At 46.3% G+C, this 22,273-nt stretch overlaps 1 protein-coding gene across 5 annotated transcripts in view; it reads left to right on the forward strand.

The window, feature by feature from the left end:
• MYO1B (myosin IB) overlaps positions 1–22,273 on the forward strand; it is a 911,317-nt gene that overhangs the window by 794,203 nt on the left and 94,841 nt on the right. For all 5 annotated transcript variants that reach the window (XM_078680402.1, XM_078680405.1, XM_078680404.1 and 2 more), the window contains one exon: positions 11,942–12,076. In XM_078680402.1, the coding sequence (XP_078536528.1) occupies positions 11,942–12,076 (135 nt within the window). The remainder of the gene's footprint in view (positions 1–11,941; positions 12,077–22,273) is intronic.

The following is a 22,273-nucleotide window of genomic DNA, read 5'->3' on the forward strand; positions in this document are numbered from 1 at the left end:
TCCAGCTTGCTTGGTAGCGCAGCCTAAACCCGATTCCGTGATCACCAAGGCCGCACAGTGCCATTCCAGGAACCCATCTTCTCCAATTACCGCTCCTCCTGACCGTGAGGGACGTCGTCTTGATGCCATTGGCAACATTTTTTTCCACTTTGGCATCTACCACCGTGAGGGCTGCGAATTCTCTGGCCATTCTGGGGCGCTACGACCGCCAGATGTTGTCGGATATGTCTTCTTTCATCAACCTCATCCCTGAGCCCTCCAGAGCAGAGGCTCCCAAGATTCTTCAGGAGGGAGAGAGAGCGTCATCAGAGATTATCGAGTGCTCTGTGGACATTGCGTGCACTGGTTTTCGTCAGCTTGCGGGGGCAGCTGTTTTACGTCATCAGGGCTGGCTTCATTCCACCTCTTTTCACCAGGAGGTTTAGGCGAAGATCCTGGATATGCCCTATGACGGCGAATTGCTTTTTAGCCAGCATGTGGACGACGCACTTCAAACAATAAAAAAGGACACCGAAAAGGTTCGTGCATTAGGCACTTTGCAGTTTCGCAAACAGCCTTTTCATGGTGCGCTGGAACGCGGCACCTCCTCTTTTTTTCACGGCGGATCCAACCAGTACCACTCCTACGGCCAAGGAAATCAAAGATATTCCTCCCAGTCACAGCAGTCCTATTGGCAGCAGTCTACCAAGTCTTACAGAGGAAAGTCTTCCTACAGAGGCTCCGCTTCTAAGAAGCAATGACTTGCCTTCCCCGCTCAAAGTTGTAGGTCGAATCTCCCTTTTCTTTTCCAATTGGTCTTCAATCACCTTGGACCGTTGGGTGCTGGACATTGTATCAAAGGGCCATGCTTTGGAGTTTATCAAGTTCCCTCCAACCACACCACCAACTGGTCCACCTTCGGCTCACCTCAGGGAGCTCTTTCGACAAATTCGACTCATGAGTCAGAAAGGTGCCATCGAAGTGGTTCCCAAGTCTCAGAAGGGGATGGGATTCTATTCACGGTTTTTCCTCGTCCTCAAGAAGTCTGGCGAATGGCGTCCGATCCTCGACTTAAGAGCACTGAACAAGTACCTGAAGTGCTAATCCTTCCGCATGCTCACACTTGCGGAAGTACTCCGCTTTCTCTCAAAGGACGATTTCATGACCACCATCGATCTCCAGGATGCTTATTTCCACGTGCCGATACTTCCAAAATACCGGAAGTACTTGCCCTTCCAGGTAGGGCGCAGAGACTTTCAATTCAAGGTTTTGCCTTTTGGCCTTCGCTCCGCCCCTCGCGTCTTCACGAAAGTCCTGGACCCGGTGGTGGCATATCTACGTTTGAAGGGAGTTCAAATGTTTCCCTACCTGGACGACTGTCTCATCAAGTCGCAATCTCGTCATCAGGTGTCTCTGGACACTCGATTCTGTCAGACTCTATACCACTCCCACAACTCTCCATCAACACCGAGAAGTCTCAGGTCGATCCAGCTCCATACAGGACCTTTCTAGGGGCCACTCTGAATACTTCACTGGCGAAGGCATTCATGTCACACGAGCGTCAGGTGCGGATTCTACGCCTAGTGGCTCTCATCCGTTCAAAAGGGTCCGTTTCAGTTAGTGCATTGAAGTCTTTTCTTGGGATGCTGTCCTCCTGCATCTCCCTGATCCCAAATTGCAGGATCAAGAGTCGCCCAATTCAGGAGGAACTGGACAAACAGTGGCGTCAGGTCACCTGTTCTTTCAACGATCTGGTCCTGGTGACCGCTCGGATGAGATCCGCTCTCGAATGGTGGGCTAAACCGTCAAACATCGCTGCCTGCACTTCTTTCCTAACCATCGCTCCGTAGCTCGTCCTTACCACGGATGCCTCCCTGGAAGGTTGGGGCGCACATCCTCAGGGGCTATCCATAAAGGGCAAGTGAACCCTGTCTCAACGTTCCTGGCACATCAACAGACTGGAACTAATGGCCATTTTCCTGGCGCTCAAGTCTTTCCATCTTCTCCTGCAGGGAGAGTCAGTGCTCATTCAAACCAACAATACTACCAGTAATCACTATGTAAACAAGCAGGGCGGCACCAAGTCACCGCTCCTCTCTCAGCTGGCACAGAGCATCCGGGAATGGGCACTCCATCGCCAAATCACTCTGACAGCGGTTCATCTACCAGGCATCTCCAACATCCTAGCTGACTCCCTCAGCAGGTCCGCATCCTCGACCCACGAGTGGGAGTTGCATCAGCCGACTCTGGACTTCATCTTTCGGCTGTGGGGTCGCCCGGATATGGATCTTTTTGCGAGCCCTGTGAACCGGAAATGCCAGTCTTATGCAAGTTGGCTTCCCCATCAAGGGTCATGCGGGAATGCCCTTTTGATGGACTGGTGCAATCTATTCGCCTACGCTTTTCCGCCGATTTCGCTGGTTCCTTGAGTGTTGTGGAAGTTGCAGAGACAGCCTTGCCACATTCTCCTGATCGCTCCCAGATGGCCTCAACAAGCATTGTTCTCGGAACTGCTGCTTCTCTCACAGTGCGAACCCATCCTCCTTCGTCCTCGGGCGGATCCTCACAATGGACAAGGGTCAGGTCTGTCATCCGGACCCCTTCTCTCTCAAATTATCGGCCTGGAACCTGAAGACCTTGAATTTGCCCACTTGAACATTACGCCAGCATGTATAGAGGTTCTGGCCAATGCGAGAGCTCCGTCCACAGTAAAGACTTACAAACTAAAGTGGAAAAGGTTCTGTCACTGGTGTGCATCTGCCAACATCCATCCCGTGCACTCCTCTCCTGCTCAGCCTCTGCCGTTCTTTCTCCAGTTGGCTCAATCAGGACTTTCCCACTTCACTTTGAAAGTCTTCCTAGCGGCAATATCTCGTTTCCGGCAGAATGGATCTTCCTCTCTCTACTCTTCCAGAGTCATTCTGCAGTTTTTCAAGGGGCTGTTCAGGATGTTCCCGCCCATTTGGTGTCCTCCTCCTACCTGGCATCTCAATGTTGTTTTGACGCAATTGATGAAGGTGCCTTTTGAGCCAATCCACAAAGCGGATTTGAAATTTTTGACCTGGAAGGTGGCCCTTCTTCTTGCTTTGACCTCCTCACGTCACATGAGTGATATCCACGCCTTTATCATTCAGCCTCCTTTCCTTCAATTCAAATCGGACTGTGTTGTACTTCGCACCAACCCGGCATTCATGCCTAAGGTGCCAACTGATTTTCACCTCAATGAACCAGTGTTCTTAAAGACTTGCTTTTCTAATCCCCAATCTCCAGCGGAGCAGCGTTTGCATTCTTTGGACGTTAAAAGATGCCTTAAATTCTACATCGACAGGACAGCGCCCTTTCGTAGGTCTGATCAAGTGTTCGTTGCTTATGGACGCATGCGCAAGGGGCATGCTGTTACCAAGCCAACTATTGCACGTTGGATTTCCTCCACTATTTCCTTCTCTCATCAGAAGGCTGGCAAGCCTCTTCAGTCTACAGTGAGGGCTCATTCCACCAGGGCGATATCATCCTCTACTGCCCCATTTGCTGGTGTGCCGATTCATCAAATATGTCGAGTAGGCACGTGGTCCAGCAGGCACACTTTCACGAAGTACTACTGCCTTGAGAAGATCAACGAAGCTGATACAGCAGTGGGCCAAGCGATGCTTCGTAATCTTTTTAAATAAGGTGAGCCTCTTTCCTTCCCTCCGCCTGTACATTCTTTTTACTGTTATCGGTCTGGCAGCTTATGTAATTTCATTGCATTTTCATGCTAATGCACTGCTATTTTGTCTTGCGGCCAGCTATTACTGCTCACTATTCTATTCAAGCATGTGAATCTATGAAAGACACCCCAATACTGGAGAAGAACAATTGTTACTTACCTGTAAACTGTGGTTCTCCAGTATTGGTGTCTTTCATAGATTCACATGCGACCCACCCACCTTCCCTCAGAGGCTCGCTTCTCCTCCTAGACTCTTTTGTCACTCTTGTGCTATGAAAATCTGAGGACCTGAGCTTCTGAGGAGAAGGTTCTAGAGGGGTGCTGCCGCCTGATTGGCTGTAGTTTGGACTAACATAATGACATGGATATGCTATATTATGTGTTAATGCTAACCTTAATACTTATAAGTATTTATGGTTTTGGAATGTATGTAATTATGTTTTTATATACATATATTATTGGTTTATTGCTATTTTATTTACCGTGGGGATCCCAATTCGACGACGGGGAATATTCAAGCATGTGAATCTATGTAAGACACCAATACTGGAGAACCACCATTTACAGGTAAGTAACAATTGTTCTTCTGCTCAAAAGGGTACTGGCAGTCTGTGCCTGCTGTACTCTCCACCCGACAGTGCAGCTCTGGGTGGGGAGATGTCAGTGCGCTTGTCAGTTTGGCCGTCCTGAAGCGGCCGGCCAAACCAACATGCGCATTGACAGCAGTGCCCAGTGCCCACTACTGCTGATAGCCCCGCTCCCTAGGACTCGGATGACTGCTGTGGTGTTGTAACCGGCTCCTAACTGTCAAACAAAATGATAATAAAGCAGTTTTAATAATTGCTTTATTGTCATTTTATTTTACATTTTCTCCTCCTGCTTTCAGCAGTGGGGCGACATTCCTTTGCCAAAATGGAGGAACCACCCCTGTATCAGATCTTCGTTGCAGCAGACACAGCTGCATGAGAAAAAACACCAGTCATTCTTGACTCAAGTGTTTTGGCTTTAAGACAGGAGTGCAACAAGCAGTCCTTAAAAATGCCCTTTGACAAGGAACATCTCTTTGGTGCTCAGGAAGACACTACTCTAGATAAAATAAAAAAAAGATACGAAGACAGCTAAAGCCATGGGTGCCTTGCAGACTAAAACATCTAGAGGTTCATTTTGTCGCTCAGGGTACAGGAGCAGATATAAATCCTTAAACACAGATGCCTCTACTTCCCAACAGAAGCAAGGCCAATCCACCTACTCCAAAGGTTTTTTTCATGGGCTCCTTTAAAGGCAGTAGCCGAGGCAGAGGCTCTTCCACTCGTGGAGCATTATCCAAACAGTGACTGCCTCACCCTTCCTCCCCAACCACACAACACCTGTCGGTGGAAGACTTTAGTTTTTCCCTCCAGGCTGGGCATCCATCACCACAGACCAATTGCTACTAGCCATTATACAACACAGTTATTGTCTGGAGCGTGTTACCACGCCACCCAATATCTCACCTAACACTCACAGGATCATCTAGCACTTCTCAAGCAAGAAGTCCAATCCCTACTCCTCAAAAGAGCAATAGAACAAGTCCCTATTTACCAACAGGGCATAGGAGTATACTCCCTATAATACCTCATTCCAAAAAGGGACAGGACTTTAAGACCTCATGTCTTCACAAAGTGCTTGGCAGTAGTGACAGCACACTTAAGATGACAAAACCTTCATGTATTTCCATACCTAGATGACTTGCTGATCAAAGCCCGCACTCATCAACAATGTCAACAACATATTCAGTTGACAGTGGATCTACGCCACAGCTTGGGTTTCACCATGAATATCCCCAAATCTCACCTTCAACCTCTTCAGATTCAACCATACTTAGGGGCAATACTCAAAACACAGTTGCCATTAGCATATCCCAATCCAGCTAGGAGACAAAATTTTCAAACAACTCTATCTCACCTCCTGCCGAAACAAAACTCTCATAATTCAGACTGCCATGCGTCTAACAGGAATGATGGTGTCTTACATGGCCATAGTCCAACACGCAAGGCTACACATGTGCTCACTGCAACAGTCTCTCTTGCCAGTGGTCTGAAGTAAATGGTCATTTACAGGATCTAGTGTTGATAGACCGCCACAATTACCGTTCTCTGCCATGGTGAAATACCAACTATGCATTGAAGGGGCGGCCTTTCTTGGGCCCAGTGCCATAAATCATTCTAACCACAGACACATCAGAAACAGGCTGTGGTGTGCAGCTCCAACACCTAACAATACAAGATTGGTGGGGTGCCAAACATCATTCCCTTCACATACACCACTTGGAACTTCAGGCTGTCTTCTTAGCACTGAAAGCTTTCCTTCCTCATCTCTCACAAAAGGTTGTCCTAGTCCACACAGACAATATGACAGCCATGCACTATCTACAAAAACGAGGGGGGGAGTAGGGGGGGAGTGGGGGGGGAGGAAGGGTGGTTATCTCAACTTCACACCTCGCTCCGACCATATAGAATTAAGCTCTTCACCACCCCATTCATCTCGGCGGAATATCTGCTGGGAATGGACAACATTCTTGTGCACCTGCTCATCAGGACCAACCAGCAAACCCACAAATGGAAAGTCAATCCACAAGTTCTCCTTCAATACTTTCAAAAGTGAGGGTTTCCTCAAATAGAAAAATTCACCACAGCCGAAAACATAAAAATGGCATAACTTTGCCTTCGGGTCCCCACACCCCCTATCCAAAGTCAACGCACTATGGATGAGTTGGTCAAGGATATTTGCCTTAGCTTTTCCACCTCTCACTCTCATTCCATTTCTAGTTCGGAAACTCTGGCAAACATTATGAGAAATGATCCTTGTAGCTTCCACCTGGGCACGTCAACCCTGATTCATAACCTTACTAGATCTCTCACTAGTCCCACCCGAGAAGCTACCCAACAGGCCGGACATTCTCATTCAGGACAATAGACAAAGTGGACATCTAGACCCCAGATGTTCAACCTAGCGCTCTGGCACCTGAGGGGTTAGAATTTGCTTGCCAATAGAATATATGGACATAGTTAAACAAGCACACAGACTCACAACTCGATCTTGTTATGCTGCAAAATGAAAATGTTTTGTTTAATATTGCACTCCTCAACAAATAAATCCCCTTAAAGCCACAGTACAGGATATTATTTATTTGCTTCATTTACAAAAATACAATTTAGGTTATACTTGCGTTAGATTGCATCTTGCTGCCATAGCTACCCATCTTCAAAATAGACAGCATCTATCTCTCTTCAGGATTCCAGTCATTAAAGCATTTATGGAAGGCCTTAAATGAGTTAGTCCACCTCGTGTTCCTCCAGCACCCTCTTGGAACCTAAATATTGTACTTACAAAGCTCATGGATCCTCCTTTCGAGCCTTTGCATTCATGCCCTCTTCAATTTCTATCATGAAAAGTGGTATTTTTAGTTGCCATTACTTCCCTACGGCGTGTTGGTGAGCTCCAGGCGTTCACCTTAGACAAACATTTCTTTCCAATATAAAGACAAACTTGTTCTTTGTACTAATCCTAAATTCTTACCTAAAGTAGTTTCCCAGTTTCACCTCAATCAGTCTATTGAGTTTACAGGTTTTTTTTTTAATCCTGATTCTATTGCCGAAAGAGCTCTTCATACTGTGGATGTAAAAGGAGCGCTCATGTTCTACATAGATAGAACTAATAAAACAACTCTTTTTAGCTTTTTCTCCACCTCATCATGGCAACCCTCCATCCAAATCTAGTATAGCTAGGTTGCTAGTTAATTAATTTCAAACTTGTTACATTGAAGCCAGGAAACCTTTACTGGTAGCTCCTAGAGCACATTCCACTTAAACAAGCATTTACAATGCAGCGGTCTCGCCTTCGGAAAAGTTAGAGCTATTGACATTGTAAATGACAATCTTTTTATTTATGTGCTGGTTTTGAAAACAGAAAAATAAATGGCAATAGCTTAATCTCTTGCAAATTCGAGACCTATTGCATTTGCACCCCCACACCCACACAGAGCCACACACACAGCCACACACACAGCCACACACACACACACATACATCCACACACACAGAGCCACACATACACACGGACACACACCCACACACACACACACAATACCACACACACACACACAATGCCACACACACACACACAATGCCACACACTCGCACACACACACACAATGCCACACACACACAATGCCACACACACACACAATGCCACACACACACACAATGCCACACACACAGCCACACACACACAGAGCCACACACACACATACACACACACAGGCACACACACACACACACAGTTACACACACACACACACACAGAGGCACACACACACACACACAGTCACACACACACAGAGCCGCACACACAGAGCGCCACACACACACACACAGAGCGCCACACACACACACAGCACCACACACACAGCGCCACACACACACACAAAACACAGTGCCACACATACACACACAGCCAAACACACAGACATACACACAGAGCCAAACACACAGAGCCACACACTCACACACACACACTCACATGCCAAGATTGAAACTGGCCTCGCCAGGTCACAATCACTCTTTTTCAATCCCAGCAGGGTTCCTCGGATGTAATCAGGCACAAATGCAGGTCTAAACAGCTTACGTACTTCCTGCCATTGCATACACATGAGTTTAGATACATTTAAGTAAGGGGCAGTGTAGGATCCAAACATATATGAGCAATACATTTGTTTAGCGTGTTCACTTCTGTTATCCAAGTGTCAGCTGTTTTGGATAAAGTTTTTTTTTAACAAGGTGTTATATAATGAGCAAGTAGTTTTAATTAGTGAATTACTTATAATTATAGCAGTAACAAACTTGTAGGCATGGCCCTCCAGGCATACGGCTATAGAAAACTACGTAAAGCATCCCCCAACCACCGTGGGGATAAAAACGTGAGCTGCTAACTCCCTAGGAGGGAGGATGCGCCTTTGCAAGAGGATGAGACCAATTAGTGGCCTGACTTGCACATACTATTTGCCACATAACGAACGCACTTTCCTTTCATCGATGTGAAAAAAACATCCCCCATCATCCACCCGCACTCAAACATTAAGTCAGCCACCACTTCCTCGCAACCAATCGCGCCCCCCCCTTTTTAACTTGGGTCCATGCCACTGGGATGACCCCAAGCGAAACTCTTCCCTTGGACCTTTAAGCAGACAGTACACGACGAACATCTGCAATAATGGGTAATAAATATATAGGTATTCTCGCCATGTCTAAAGTAAGGCAGGCCATGCTTCGCCTCTCATGGCGGCACCACTTCATAATCCCGGGCTCAATCTGACCCTCACATTTCACCAACACCATCTGCCACGACACATCGCGAACACCCCACAACAACAAGTAATATGGAGGATGCCATCTACCTCTAGATCATAGGACACTCAGGAAGCAACACCTGACCTTTTCTATTAAACTACGGTCTATATATGAGAAACAGAGTCTTATCCACAAGGAGCGAGATGTCTATTCTACCTGAAAATCGTTATCCTATGACTCAACATAATTCGACTTTCCGCAGAAACCCAGTATAAATGATGGTCTCATGACTTGCTTCCACACCGACCCAAAAGCCTCCATCAGCCACTCAACCAACCCTGTAGCTCAAAAAATGAACCAGTAGGCCCCACGGCCACCGCTCCATCAAAATAATTTACGTAAGTCCCTGCACCAACTCCCGAAGGGCGTCTGACAAACAGCACCCTGCTTTGGGTCCCGTCTCAGGGGCACACCCAATGCTTCAACCTCTTCCTCCCAACTTGGTGCCCTAGGTTCAATAACCGTGAGCGCCAGAAACTCCCCCGTAAACTAACCCTCCTTCTCCGGACCACCACACCAAACCACAGGCCACCAACACGAAGCACGCACGTCCCTCCCTGTAATCTTTATGCTTAAAACCCCCCGTGGCCCCAGACACGCTTATTGACCTACACAGCTCAACTTACTGCTTATAATTTAACAGGCCATTGGCCTCCTATATTTTTACTGACATCTACCTGGCTCTTGGCCGACCAGGATCCCACCCTGGCCTTCCCCGGTACCTGCTGGGCCTCAGGCGGGAACTCTCTGCCTCCACCAGCCGCGCGCACACAGGAAGGAGGGTCAAGCACGTTCGAACCCTTTTGCCCTAGCGCGGCCACCGTAGTTCAGACGTTCAAATTTTCGATTTTCCGAACAGAAAAGATAGTCTACCCATACCGCCACCCACGTTCACAGAGTGCAGAGCTGGTGCCAATCCAAGCTCGGCTTGGTGCTCACGTCGACGGACTCTGGGCCTGGTGAAGGCAAACAAAGTGCTCTCGCAGCTCCCGAGCCGGCGGCGGTGATTGGGGGTACACACCGCACACTGCATAGGCGGGCACAGCCCCGGGAGTCTCCCTCGCATGGCACTGCTGTACAAACCATAAAGAGCTTGCATCTGCGTATTTTCATGAGGACAAAACAAATAAACAACCGTTCCACGCACTCGCCATTTCTCAGTAAGCCCCGTTCTTTGCAGACTGGGGGGCGTGTTTTTCTTTCTCCCCTCTTCTCCATTGGCTGGAATGTAAATAACGGGCATGTTTTTGACTTGTTGTTTACCATTCTAGCCAATGGAGAAGAGGGTAGAACAAACCTAAAAAACACGCCCCCCATTCTGAAAAAGACAGGGCTTAGAGCGAGACAATGACGCCACTGAGATCTCTTCTCCAATGGCTGGCCGCCGTTTGGGAGGCCAGCCAATGGAGAAGAGGGGCGGGGTTTACCCTCGCTAGTCAGTCACTGCGCATGTGCTCAGCCTACGCCAGTCTCGACCTAAAAAGGGAACAACTATGACCTTTTTAAGAAATATTCCAGTAGCTGACATTTGTAAACCAGCTACATGGTCTACACCACACACATTTACTAAACACTACTGTGTGGACGTTTTAGCACCAACAAGCCAATGTAGGGCAGGCAGTGTTACATACTCTTTTTAATGATTCTGTAACTCTTCTGTATCCCTCACAAGCCACTGCTTCTAAGGAGGGACTGCCTTAGTCTATGCAGGGCATATGCATTTACAGCCACACATGCAATTGAACAGATTATGTTACTTACCCTATGAGCATCTGTTCGTGGCATATAGTTCTTTATATTCACATGCGCCCTCCCTCTTCTTAAGACACTTGTGCCCATTGCAGTTACGTTTTCATCACATATTCACATATTAGCATGGACATCTCTACTGCTGGAAAACAATCTAACAAAGGAGTCGATGCCCATGTGCAGTATCACCAAGTGGAGGAGTCACTCTACCTCGTGACTCGAAACAATTCTTCGAAGAAAAACATCTTGTACAACTGTAAACCCAACACTAGATAGCAGAAGTATCCGGAGCATGTGAATCTACGGCGCGACATGCCACAAACAGATGCTTACAGGGTAAGTAATCCATCCATGTGACAAGAAGAGTCTGACATACCGAACTGTATATTAGTTTTGTAAATTGACCATGAGGCAAAAAAATTGCTGAAGAAAAGTAAGGGGTTCTACTTAAAAGAAGTGATTACGTATATTGTTTCTGCATTGAATGGCGGATTGTCTGAATAGTGGAAGCTGGAGCATTCTCTATATTTAAATGATCTTTTCCTCTCTATCCTGAAAAGAGATGTTAAGGGACTAAAATATTTCTAGGAAGTTCTTATTTAATGGAATGGAAGGAAGTGTCTTTCTTTGAGCCCTATACTTCTGCTTTGGGACTGTTTTTATTATAAATATATTAATAGATTTTCCAAATCCCACTTTGTATGCCCGTTATTTTTTCAAGGAGTTAACTTTATTTATTATTCCATGGTCCCGGTGGTATGAGGGGCATTCAGCACCACAGTTATGTTAGTCTAATCAGAGGGCCCATTTGCCAGGCTTGCATTAGGGCCCTTGGCATTCTTGCTACGTCATGGGGAAAGATCATCAATAAAGCTATTTAATTAACTGTGATGTGCACCTTGCCTTGCTTCCTAAGATGGAGATTTGCTGAGCTTGAACTGAATAAATATATTTCTCCATGGAAAACGGTGATGTTGCAGAACGAAAATGAAAAATAAATGAGTTTGGTATAAAGCCTTTGAATAAATGTTGTTGACATTAACTTGTTGCCCGGTGGATTTCCTACTGTGTATGTTTTGCTTTCATTATTAATCGGAAAAAAAATATTTGATTATTACAGATACAGATGTACTTCCTTGGAATGAAGAAGAAGATGCCTTCTTTATCGCCTATAGACCAGGTCTGGCCAGCAGGGCGCTATCTTTTCTTGGAGGACACTGACAAGGAAATGAAGCGGATATTCCATTTGTGGAGGGTAAGTATGTTTGGGTTTGTCTTAGTGTGCTTTTGCTCTTTTGGCATGTTTTTCAATGTATATTCATGCGCTTGCTTCTTTTATATCATCTATGTTAACGGTCTGTGCAGAATCTGTTCTGTTCTATGCTTGGATAACCTGACTTGAATGTTTTGGTGAATGATTGCTTTTGACCTACTCTTCTGATGGATGCAACTCATTATATATCTAGCTGATTATGAACAATATTGCCTAAAAATAGGTTTTGCGTCTTCTTTCTCTTGTTGTCTTGAATCCTCCTTCCTAAAACAATGTCTTAATTCCTTTTTTAAAGCGTTTATTAAAGAGCTGTTTCTTGCATCCGCTTGAATAACACATGGGGATTCCTTTATTTCAAAACTATCACTTCTAAGTCCATTTAGTATGAATCTGATGTTATTACCTAGAATGACACTTGCAAATGCTGCAGCAAGACTGCTTGAATTTCTTGTTGAAACAACCACATTCAAGTAAGTAATACCACTCATGGAGGAGAAGCATTAGTTCTGCTCTGTGTGCTTGGTAGTGTGATAAGTACCATTTGCAGGTGTGGTTGTGACGGAAGTATAGGAAGCACATTTGGAAACAATCAAATGTGTGTGACGTGTCCTGTATTTAAACATAACACCAATATTAAGACCTCTGCAGTTGAAACATGTTACGGGTCAGAAGTCAAACCTGTTTATAAAGTATTTAGGGTGGTATGGAAAGATGAGACCAAATGGGAACATGGTTGGATTATAGTTAGCCTCTACTTTCAAGCATTTATATAAATTAACACTCTCTATGACCATCTACTCACTTCACACTTTGCATTATTCCATGGCAACCCAGCTCTGCAGCTGCATGCCATCGGGAACAAGCATTTGCGGTTCATGGTGTCTTTGCCTAAACAACCCCATTAAACACAGAAACCAGGGTACTTGTTAGCACTGGTTTATAGGCGTTTTTTAATATAACTCTTTTGATGTACAAATCTAGTGGGGAAGACCTTCAATTTTCTGCCTGCTGTCTCTTTTCTGCTTTACCTAAAGGAGGGGAAAGAGGCTGGGTGTCCTCTTGAGTTAGAACTTAGATGCATTGCTTGTTTTAGCACCTATGTAAAGCACCAGCCCTCGTTTGTCACTCCAACTCTGTGAATTGCCCAACACAAGGCAAAGTGTCTTTTATTTGATGATGGTAAGTTCTTTGCCGAATCACACAGCAAGCAGCTTATAAAGTGCATATTTTGGGATATGAAGGGTGTAAGACCCTAAATGTGATCTCTTGCACACCCTGCTTGAAGCCTTTCTATGGTTCAGATGTTTCTTGGTAAAAGGAAAGAGTCTTGTGCAGTGCAAATGTATAACCGCTTCATGGAAGGCAACTGAACTGAAATGTATAGAATCACTCTGCCAGTGGGCAGCGGGGAAGCCAGCCCCTCCCAAAAGAGCAACATAAACAGATCTGCCTCATTGTTGATCATGAAGTAGCCTATAACTGGAGAGGGGAAGAGGGAAAGCAATCCATGCTTGCATTTGCCAACCTGGAGTGCCCTCATCCAGAATCTTGATTCTTTGTGATGCAAAAAAGCTCAAGACTAGTGTAACGACCATAGTGGTCCTGCAACGATTCAGCCTGTGTCTGCCAAATTAGTTCTTTACAATAATAAATCTGTGCTACATCCTGTTAGAGCAACAGGCTGGTGATAGGCTGTAGGTAATTGATATAAAAAGCAATTCCACGTCAAGTCATAGCCGAAGTGTAGGAAATTCCATCGGCTGGTGCCAGGAAGTGTTCACAAACAGTACAAGGTGATTTACAAGTTAATCATGGCCTCTTGTTTCCACAAAGCTGGTGGATGTGGTGGCCACTCATTTGCTCTATTAAAAAGGATGTAAAGCTAGCCCTTACTTGCCATGTTGATAGTGAGGGCCTCAGAGGCAGTCTTGTACACAGGGCAGCAGGTCAAGATGTGTCTGCTATTCCATCTCAGATAGGTGATGGTTGAGGGAAAGTACTCTCACTCTGAAAGAGACAATGCTCTTCATCAGTGTACTACAAGACAGTCTATTTGCCTAAGCAGCCAGTTTGTCACAGTGTAGAGGTTAAATAGGTTCAAATGACTTTCTGTGTATAGGTAGTTCCGCTTGCTTGATATTAGGAAGGATTCAGATGCATCTGTCTTCCTGCTAGGATCAGGCATCGGATATTCTTGTTGGTCTTGGGTTCAGTCTCACTGTAGCTTCTCTGTAACCTAGCATAGGACGTGTATCTTGCAGTTTGGGACCTTCACTTTCAGTGCTCACATTTCTGTCACTACCAATGTGCATTGTTCCCATAGTTCCTTTCGAGTTCCACCCATTACTGTGTCCTGCTGGAGTAGAAGGTGTTCTGTCTGACCCTTGAAGAACTGCTAATCCCCTGCATATTGCCGCCCCATTAAGGGCAAGATTGTCTATCCTCTTAAACAATACAGCTATCTTGATTTTAATCACCAAGCATGTAGGGCACCCGCCTTTTGCTCAGACTGGGATTGGACATGTAGTAGGAATGCCCAACACTAAAGTACACTGACTGACCAGATTGACTTACCATCTTCACAAATGAGCTACCCAACTCAATACATAGTATCTGTCCTTTTGATGCATTTGAAAATTCGGGCAGTGATCAGTTTGCATTCGGGTAGAATTATACGTGCGTACTCTTTACATGATAAATATGGTGAGGGCCTATGCCCTGAGCAACACTTTCTAAGTGCCCTGTAGCGGAAAGTGTTTCCACAACCCTTCCTCAGAAACTAAAGTGAGAGCAATGGTACAGTTAGAAGAATTGCCTATCCTGAACTCTGATGCAATCACAACTTAAGCTTAACGAGCGCTCTGGCATATTTAGTGCCCCACTATTATCTAAATGAAGTGTTAACAAAGGTAATTCATAAACCGAGCCTTTGAAAAATTGCCCATATTTCACACTGTAATGTTCAGTGATCATAATAAACAGAAATGTTGTTGAGCCTTGATGGAATACAAACCCTGATATAACAGTACGCTTTTCATAATCAGAGAGATTTGACTTGTGAACACTGGAATAATTTGTCAACTCACTTCCTGGCATCAAATGGACCAAGGTAATTTTTATACAGAGCAAGAAGATTTGATTCATACCGTCCTTAGGACAAGTAGATAATATGTAAAGTTGCACATGTCAGAAGACACTCTCCTTAGTGACTGGTGTAGCGGAGCTAGTCCATATTCTCCTGCTCCCAATCACCAGTGACCCCCCACTCATTTACCTTTAAGCACTCAAGTTTGCACTGGGAGAAAGGGTCCCCAGAGGACCTAACTTTACCTGTTGATGCTACATTCTGGTATCTCTTATGATTCATGAGTCTGGAGAAAAATATGACTGCTACCAGTACAAGAGTCACTTTGGTGAGTAGCTTGTACTTCCTTTCCTCTTGCTTATGCCACATATACAACGGCCTGCCTCAAACTGAAAAATTAAATCCACAGAAAATGACTGGGGTGATTCACACCAACTGAAGATTACCTCACAAAACCTGCAAAAACTCCAGAATGTACAGATGCAGAACAAGCCTATACAACAATATTAAAAGGGACCTAATAAGCATTGAACTACAGTAAGTAATGCAAAACAATCTCTTAAGAAGGGACGAACACTACTAGATGCAAAAAATATTGAAACTGCATACTACCAATAAATCAATATCCATGCCCCCAATCCTGGAAACAATGCCAGTATTACAAACAACATTTGCAGATCTTCTGTTACACATCATAAAAGCATCTTAACCAACATGTCTAAAAAGTACAGTGTTGCAAGAAGTAACTGCAGTATTAGTCACAATCATGCCACTTGTTGAACAGCAAACCCACTAACCTCTCGAATATATACAGGAGACTATTCACTTTTCACACAAATGGTAACTATATTCATCATGGGATTGTGACTCCAGTCCTGGATTCAAGCGTGCCTGGCTGATGAAGGGTGTTACCCAGGAACCGGTCCTAGGATGTTTGTTTCCCTTTCGGGGAAGACCTGGCTTGGCAGTTCGGCCTGGACTGTTCCCATGAGCACAGGGTCAAGACTGATTTGCATATTGCTGTTTCTGAACTGAGGTGGCGAAGTTAGCTAAAGAATGATGATGAGTGAAAAGTTTCAGCGCTCCTTCCATCATCTGCTTATTTTTGCTCAGTCGTAACATTATGCAAAATCCATAATTGCATAAATTCATCCAAAAATCTCCTAATTCACTGCAAACTTAAAGCATCTGCCGTATTGACAGTGTTAGCTATCACAACCCTGGTATGTAATTGCTCAGTGTCCTGGAGTTCTACAAGCTGCAGCCTGCCTGGTGGTGCCTTTTTGAAGCAGTTTGTGGCACAGACTCTGTGTTCGAGGCTCTTGTGAGCTGATGCGAAACAAGCAACCCTCATTCTTCTTTTTTTCACTTTGAGTTGCTTTTGATACACTTGATCATAACATCCTGTTAGAGTATATATCTGATACAGGAAGGATTACAGTAAGGCAAGTGTTTATTTATGAAACTTTCGCTGTGCTTAAAGAAATATGATTTAATGTCCCAAAGTAACCGAAACACTAGGAGTGGCACTTGATAAAGCCAATAAATAAACTCTACATGTCTTCAGTAAACAAAGGGAGTCTGACATCAGCCAGCACCATCCTCGATCCATTTCAACATACATTCAACATTGCTTCCCAGTACAGTTCTGCAACTCGTGCAGAATTCTACACTTATACTGGTAGTGCTTTGTTGTTCCTGGGCATCTCTTGCTTTATCCTATGCGACAGTGAGGTACCACAGCTGCATCTCGCTGGTGATTCTTCTTACAATAAAACACAGGGATCAGTTATTGATTTTCGTCCCCCTCTTTAGGAAGTTTGGTGTTAAATCATCGTTATTATGAGGGCGCGATTGGTTGTGTGTGTCAGTGTGCACAGGTCATACTTTGGATTTTCTGCATATCTAATTCAGCTTTTCCATTTATGGACCACAAAGACAGAAGACTGTTGAATTAGTATGTACAGTGCATCGAAAGACATACTAAATATTATTGGGAGGGCCTGCTGACTGCACTAGTGTCTATTTGTAAAATGCAAGTCAATTGTTGAAATGTTGTATCCTATCAAGTGCATTAGTAAACACCCCTGTTTTGAAACATTAACTGGAAATGTGGTATCTGAAAGAGACAGTTATAGCTTCCTTACCTTTGAATCACCCCCAGGTGTCAAACTGGATCCGGAGAGTATTTTCTTAGCAGAAAACCTGCGTGTCGGTAGGGGGTGTTGGTCGACTCTGCAACCGTTGGCATCATGTTCGCCGGGATAACGTTGCGGTGCCTACTTAGAGAGCGCACCTGCACGCTGATGTCAGTTCTTTCTTTTTGCGTGCCAGCCTAGCACAGATCCATAGAGAGCTACCCCTTTAGTCACTTTTTGGCTACATTTTTTTCGAATTCTTTTTTGAGTCTTTGACTCCTGATGCGCAAGAGATGTCCCATCATTGGACCGACTTCAAGCCCTGCGAGGACTGTCCCAAACTGATGTCTGTGACAGACTCGCACCTCGTGTGCCTTTGGTGTCTGAAGCTTGACCATGAACCGAAGTTGTGCTCCGACTGCCAGGCCATGAATCCTAAGTATTTGCGGGAGCGGTCCTGAAAGGTCTTGGAGGCCCAGCAGTTGGCTCTGCGTCGTTCCCGGTCTAGCTCGAGGTGAAGGTCTCGAGACTGCTTGTGGAGCCACCACAACTCATCCCATCCCAACTCTTTGAAGTCCTCGGGTAAGTCGAAGCACAAGAAGAAGGGGAAGAAGCACTGTCACTCTTCGCCTTTTTCCCGTCAGTCGGCTGGCGCAACGCGGGACCTGGAGCGTCGTTACTCAAAGGCTCCGTCTTCGGTGCCTCCTTCTGGGACGACTCCATGCCTCCCCCATTTCCCGGAGCTGGACCGTCCCCTGCCCAGCTTCATGCATTTTACAAGGCCCTCCATTCCAATTTTGGCAGCCGGCGTGCATTCAGGCCCCACGGAGCCGGATGGGGGTCCTGGGACCTTTAGTGCCAGTGGTTCCGGCCCCAGCACCAAAGGACCCCGCGGATCCAGGTCTGGATCCAGATCAGTGGCTTACTCGACCTTCCCCTGCGCCAATCCTGGTGACGACGTCCCCAACCTTACCCCCGAGATGGACCCGGAGCTGAACCAACGTCGGCCGATGTCCTATTCGACACCTGAGGGTATTTTTGTTCCCTTGTTCATCCCTGGTGTTCCCTATCGCCCAGAAGGTGGTGATGAGGATTGGGAGGGGTCACTCGTCCCTTTTGCAGACTAGCTTGAAGAGCTGGACTGGAGAGAGGACCTGGGTGAAGCCAGTGGTCTGGACACTTCTCCAGTCCTTGGCATGCTTTCTTTCCCTACCGTGGCTAGGGAGGAGGGAGGCTCTTACGCTGTGGTGGTGCGAAGAGCAGCCGAGTCCTTGGGCCTGGAGCTCCCTTCAGTGGCAGTCAGGACTAATCTCCTGACAGAGGTACTTCAGCCTGTGGCAACCTCTTCTGAACCCCTCCTGCCCTTCAATGAAGCCCTCCCTGACTTTGTTCTGGGCACCAGGTCCATGCACTGGGGCTTCTGTGATAAGGGTAATTGCCCGCCGCTACCGCCCGGCTCCGGGCAATCCAGTTTTCCTCACCCAACACCTTTCCCCCGAGAGCTTAGTTGTCCAAGCCTCTTCTTCCAAGGGCACCTATCCATCTGCCCCCCCAGACAGGGAATACAAGAAGCTAGATTATCTTGGGAAGCACATGTTCTCCTTCAGATTGGCTCTGTGGTCCATGAATACCGTGTGCCTCTTGGGCCGATTCTCAAATACTATCTGCGATACAGTTGTGCAAGTGCTGCCTCAGTTCCTGGAGGAGGCCTGGTCTGTTCTCTCTCAGGCAGTGGCGTATGGACAAGACGCAGCCAAATTAACAATAAGATGTGGACTGTATACCACTGACTCACTGGGCAGAACGATTGCTACGTCGATGTTGCAAATAGCCGAAAGGGGCTGTTCCCTCCCCTTCGAGATGAACCCCCGCCCCCTCCATGCCACTGTCTTTTGATTGCATGTAAGAGGATGATTTGGCGCTTCTCTGCCAGGAAGTCTCAGCTCTCTTGGCCAAGAGAGCAATCAAGAGGGTTCCTGCACCAGAAGTAGGTCGTGGTTGATATTCCCGCTACTTTCTGGTGCCCCAGGAGAACAAAGGCCTGCATCCTATTCTGAACCTCAGGGCCCTCAACCGCTTCCTCCTGAAGGATAAGTTAAAAATGCTATCCTTGGCTCAAGTCCTGTCTGCCCTTAACTCTGGAGACTGGATGGTGGTACTCGACTTGCAGGACGCATACTTTCACATCCCTGTCCTGCCAGCCCACAGCCGCTACCTGCGGTTCAGGGTGGGCCAAGAGCATTTTCAGTTCACCGTGCTCCCCTTCGGCCTTACCAGTGCCCCTCGTTGTTCATGAGAGTGATGGTGGTGGTTGCAGCTCATCTGCGCAGATCGGGGGTCCCGTCTTCCCCTATCTTGACGACTGGGTGCTGAAGGCCACCTCCAGACTACGCAGACCTCCTGTATTCACTGGGGTTCACTTTCAACGTGCCGAGTGACTCCCTCTCTGATGCTCCTTTTCATCTGAGCTGTTCTGGACACTGCAGTTTCGGGGCCTATCCTCCCGAGCAGAGAGTCTGATGTTTCAGCCTCTATCCCGCTTTTTGGTGAGAATGACCCTGAGACTACTGGGCCTCATGGCCTCTTGCATCCTGTTGGTAAATCATACCAGATGGCATATGCGGGTTCTGCAATGGGACTTGAAGTTCCAGTGGGCGCAGCATCAGGGGATTCTTTCAACTACATTCAGATCTCGGAGGGGACAGCGCAGCAACTGCAGTAGTGGTTAACAAACCAAGCTTTGGTCAGAGGCAGATTCTTTTCCCTTCCCCAACCAGATCTTACAGTAGTGAAATATGTGTCACTCCTGAGAATGGGCGGCAATCTGGGAGAGGCGGAGATCAGAGGTGTCTGTCTCCGGCAGAGTCCGAGCTCCACATCAACCTGCTGGAGCTCTGGGCAATCCACCTGGTGCTGAAGGCATTCCTTCCCTCTCTCAAGGGGAAAGTGGTGCAGGTGTTCATGGACAACACCACCGCCATGTGGCACTGCAATAAATCGGGCGGGGTGGGGTCGTGGACCCTATGTCAAGAGGCTCTTTGTCTCTGGACATGGTTGGAACATCAGGGTATGACCCTGGTGGTTTAACACCTTGCAGGTTCACTTAACGCCAGGGTGGATAAACTCAGCCACCAGTGCCTGGTAGATCATGAATAGTGTCTTTACTCAGAGATGGTGCAAGGTCTCTTTTGGCAGTGGGGAGAGTCACCGAAGAGAACACGCAATGTCAGCAATTAAGCACGTTGAAGTTTCCAGGCGGCACTCGCTCAGCAACGCTTTTCGTTGCGAGTGGAACTGTAGCCTCCTGTATGTTTTTTTACCTGTTCCACTTCTGCCCAGAGTGCGAAAGAAGATCGAGCGTTATGGCCCAAGTTATTCTTGTGGCTCCGGACTGGGCGTACCCAGAGCTCCTGAGCATGGCCAGCAATCCTCCACTCAGACTGCCTCTTTGGAAGGATCTTCTGTTGCAGCACCAAGGGAGGCTTCTTCACCCAAACCTGTCCAGCTTCCACCTCCTTGTGTGGACATTACAGACTAAGTCTGTAATGTCATCTTGGCAGACAGGCATCCCTCCACTAAAATGGTATATGCCTGTCCCTCCACTAAAATGGTATAATCCTGTTGATATACGTTTGTGGCAATATGTACAGCATAGGCTGTGGATCTCCTTTCTGCCCCTGTTTCAGAGGTCAATCAATCAATCAAATAAACTTTATTCGGTTTGTGGTAAAATTTGCACAAATAGAAGTACATAAAAACAATTATATGTATAAACATAATTAAAAAATTATCCTATACCGCAAGCTAAAACAGCTAAACTTGTAAGCATGCCTAGATGAACAAACTCTACACATCCATACATGTCCTAGATTTTACAGCAGCTTTTAAAAACCCTACTATAAAAATAATGCAATCATCTTTCAACAGTTGAAGATACACAAGGGCTGGTCACTTAAATAGGGGCCTCCCAGGTCTGCGTGGACCGCTAGATTAGAGGTTCCACGTGGAACACATAATAAACGTTTCAAAAAATCATTCTCCAATACTTGAAGGGAATCTGCGGCAATATATCCCCAAATTTCACTACCATAGGTAGCCATGGCCAAGCTTTTAGCTTGATAACATTACACCATGGCTCCTGTTGGTTTCTTCCCTATTTTAGAGTCATAATTACAAATTGCTGCTTTTACCCGAGCCAGATCCCCATTTTTCCTCAAAATTACAGGACCCCATTTAAGTTGATCTTCAAAAAGAACCCCTAAGTAGGAGGCTTCTTCACCCAAACCTGTCCAGCCTCCACCTCCTTGTGTGGAGATTGAGCGGCGACAGTTGAAGGCTTTTGACCTTCCACCCTAAGTCTGTAATGTCATCTTGGCAGCCAGGCATCCCTCCAGTAAAATGGTATATGCCTGTCCCTCCACTAAAATGGTATACGCCTGTTGGAATAAGTTTGTGGCAATGTGTACAGCAAAGGCTGTGGTTCCCCATTCTGCCCCTGTTTCAGAGGTCCTTTGTACATACTTTCTTTGGCCCATCAGGGCTCTGCCCTGTGCACTCTGAAAGTCTACCTTGCGGCCATCTCTGCCTTCCTTCGGCTATCAGATCAGCCATCTTTGTTCAATTCCCCTATTGTAAGGAGATTCTTTAAGGGCATTACTCATCTCTTTCCTCCATCTCCTTTGGTAATGCCCAAGTGGGACTTGAACCTTGTTTTAACTTATATCATGTGTGCTCCGTTCCAACCTCTTCACAACTGTCCTCTCAGGCTCCTCACATTGAAAACAGCCTGCGAGCAGAGGTGATGGCAACAGGAAGGCAGAGTGACCTTCAAGCTCTTTCTCTAAGCTCCCTTTATTCTCTGTGCATCCGGACAAAGTGGTGCTTCGAACAAGAACCTTATTCCTTCCAAAAGTGGTTACACCTTTTCACATTGGACAAACCATTACTTTGCCCAAC

The sequence above is a fragment of the Lissotriton helveticus genome, chromosome 3_1 (assembly GCF_964261635.1).
Source record: "Lissotriton helveticus chromosome 3_1, aLisHel1.1, whole genome shotgun sequence".
Classification (NCBI taxonomy): Eukaryota; Metazoa; Chordata; class Amphibia; order Caudata; family Salamandridae; genus Lissotriton; species Lissotriton helveticus.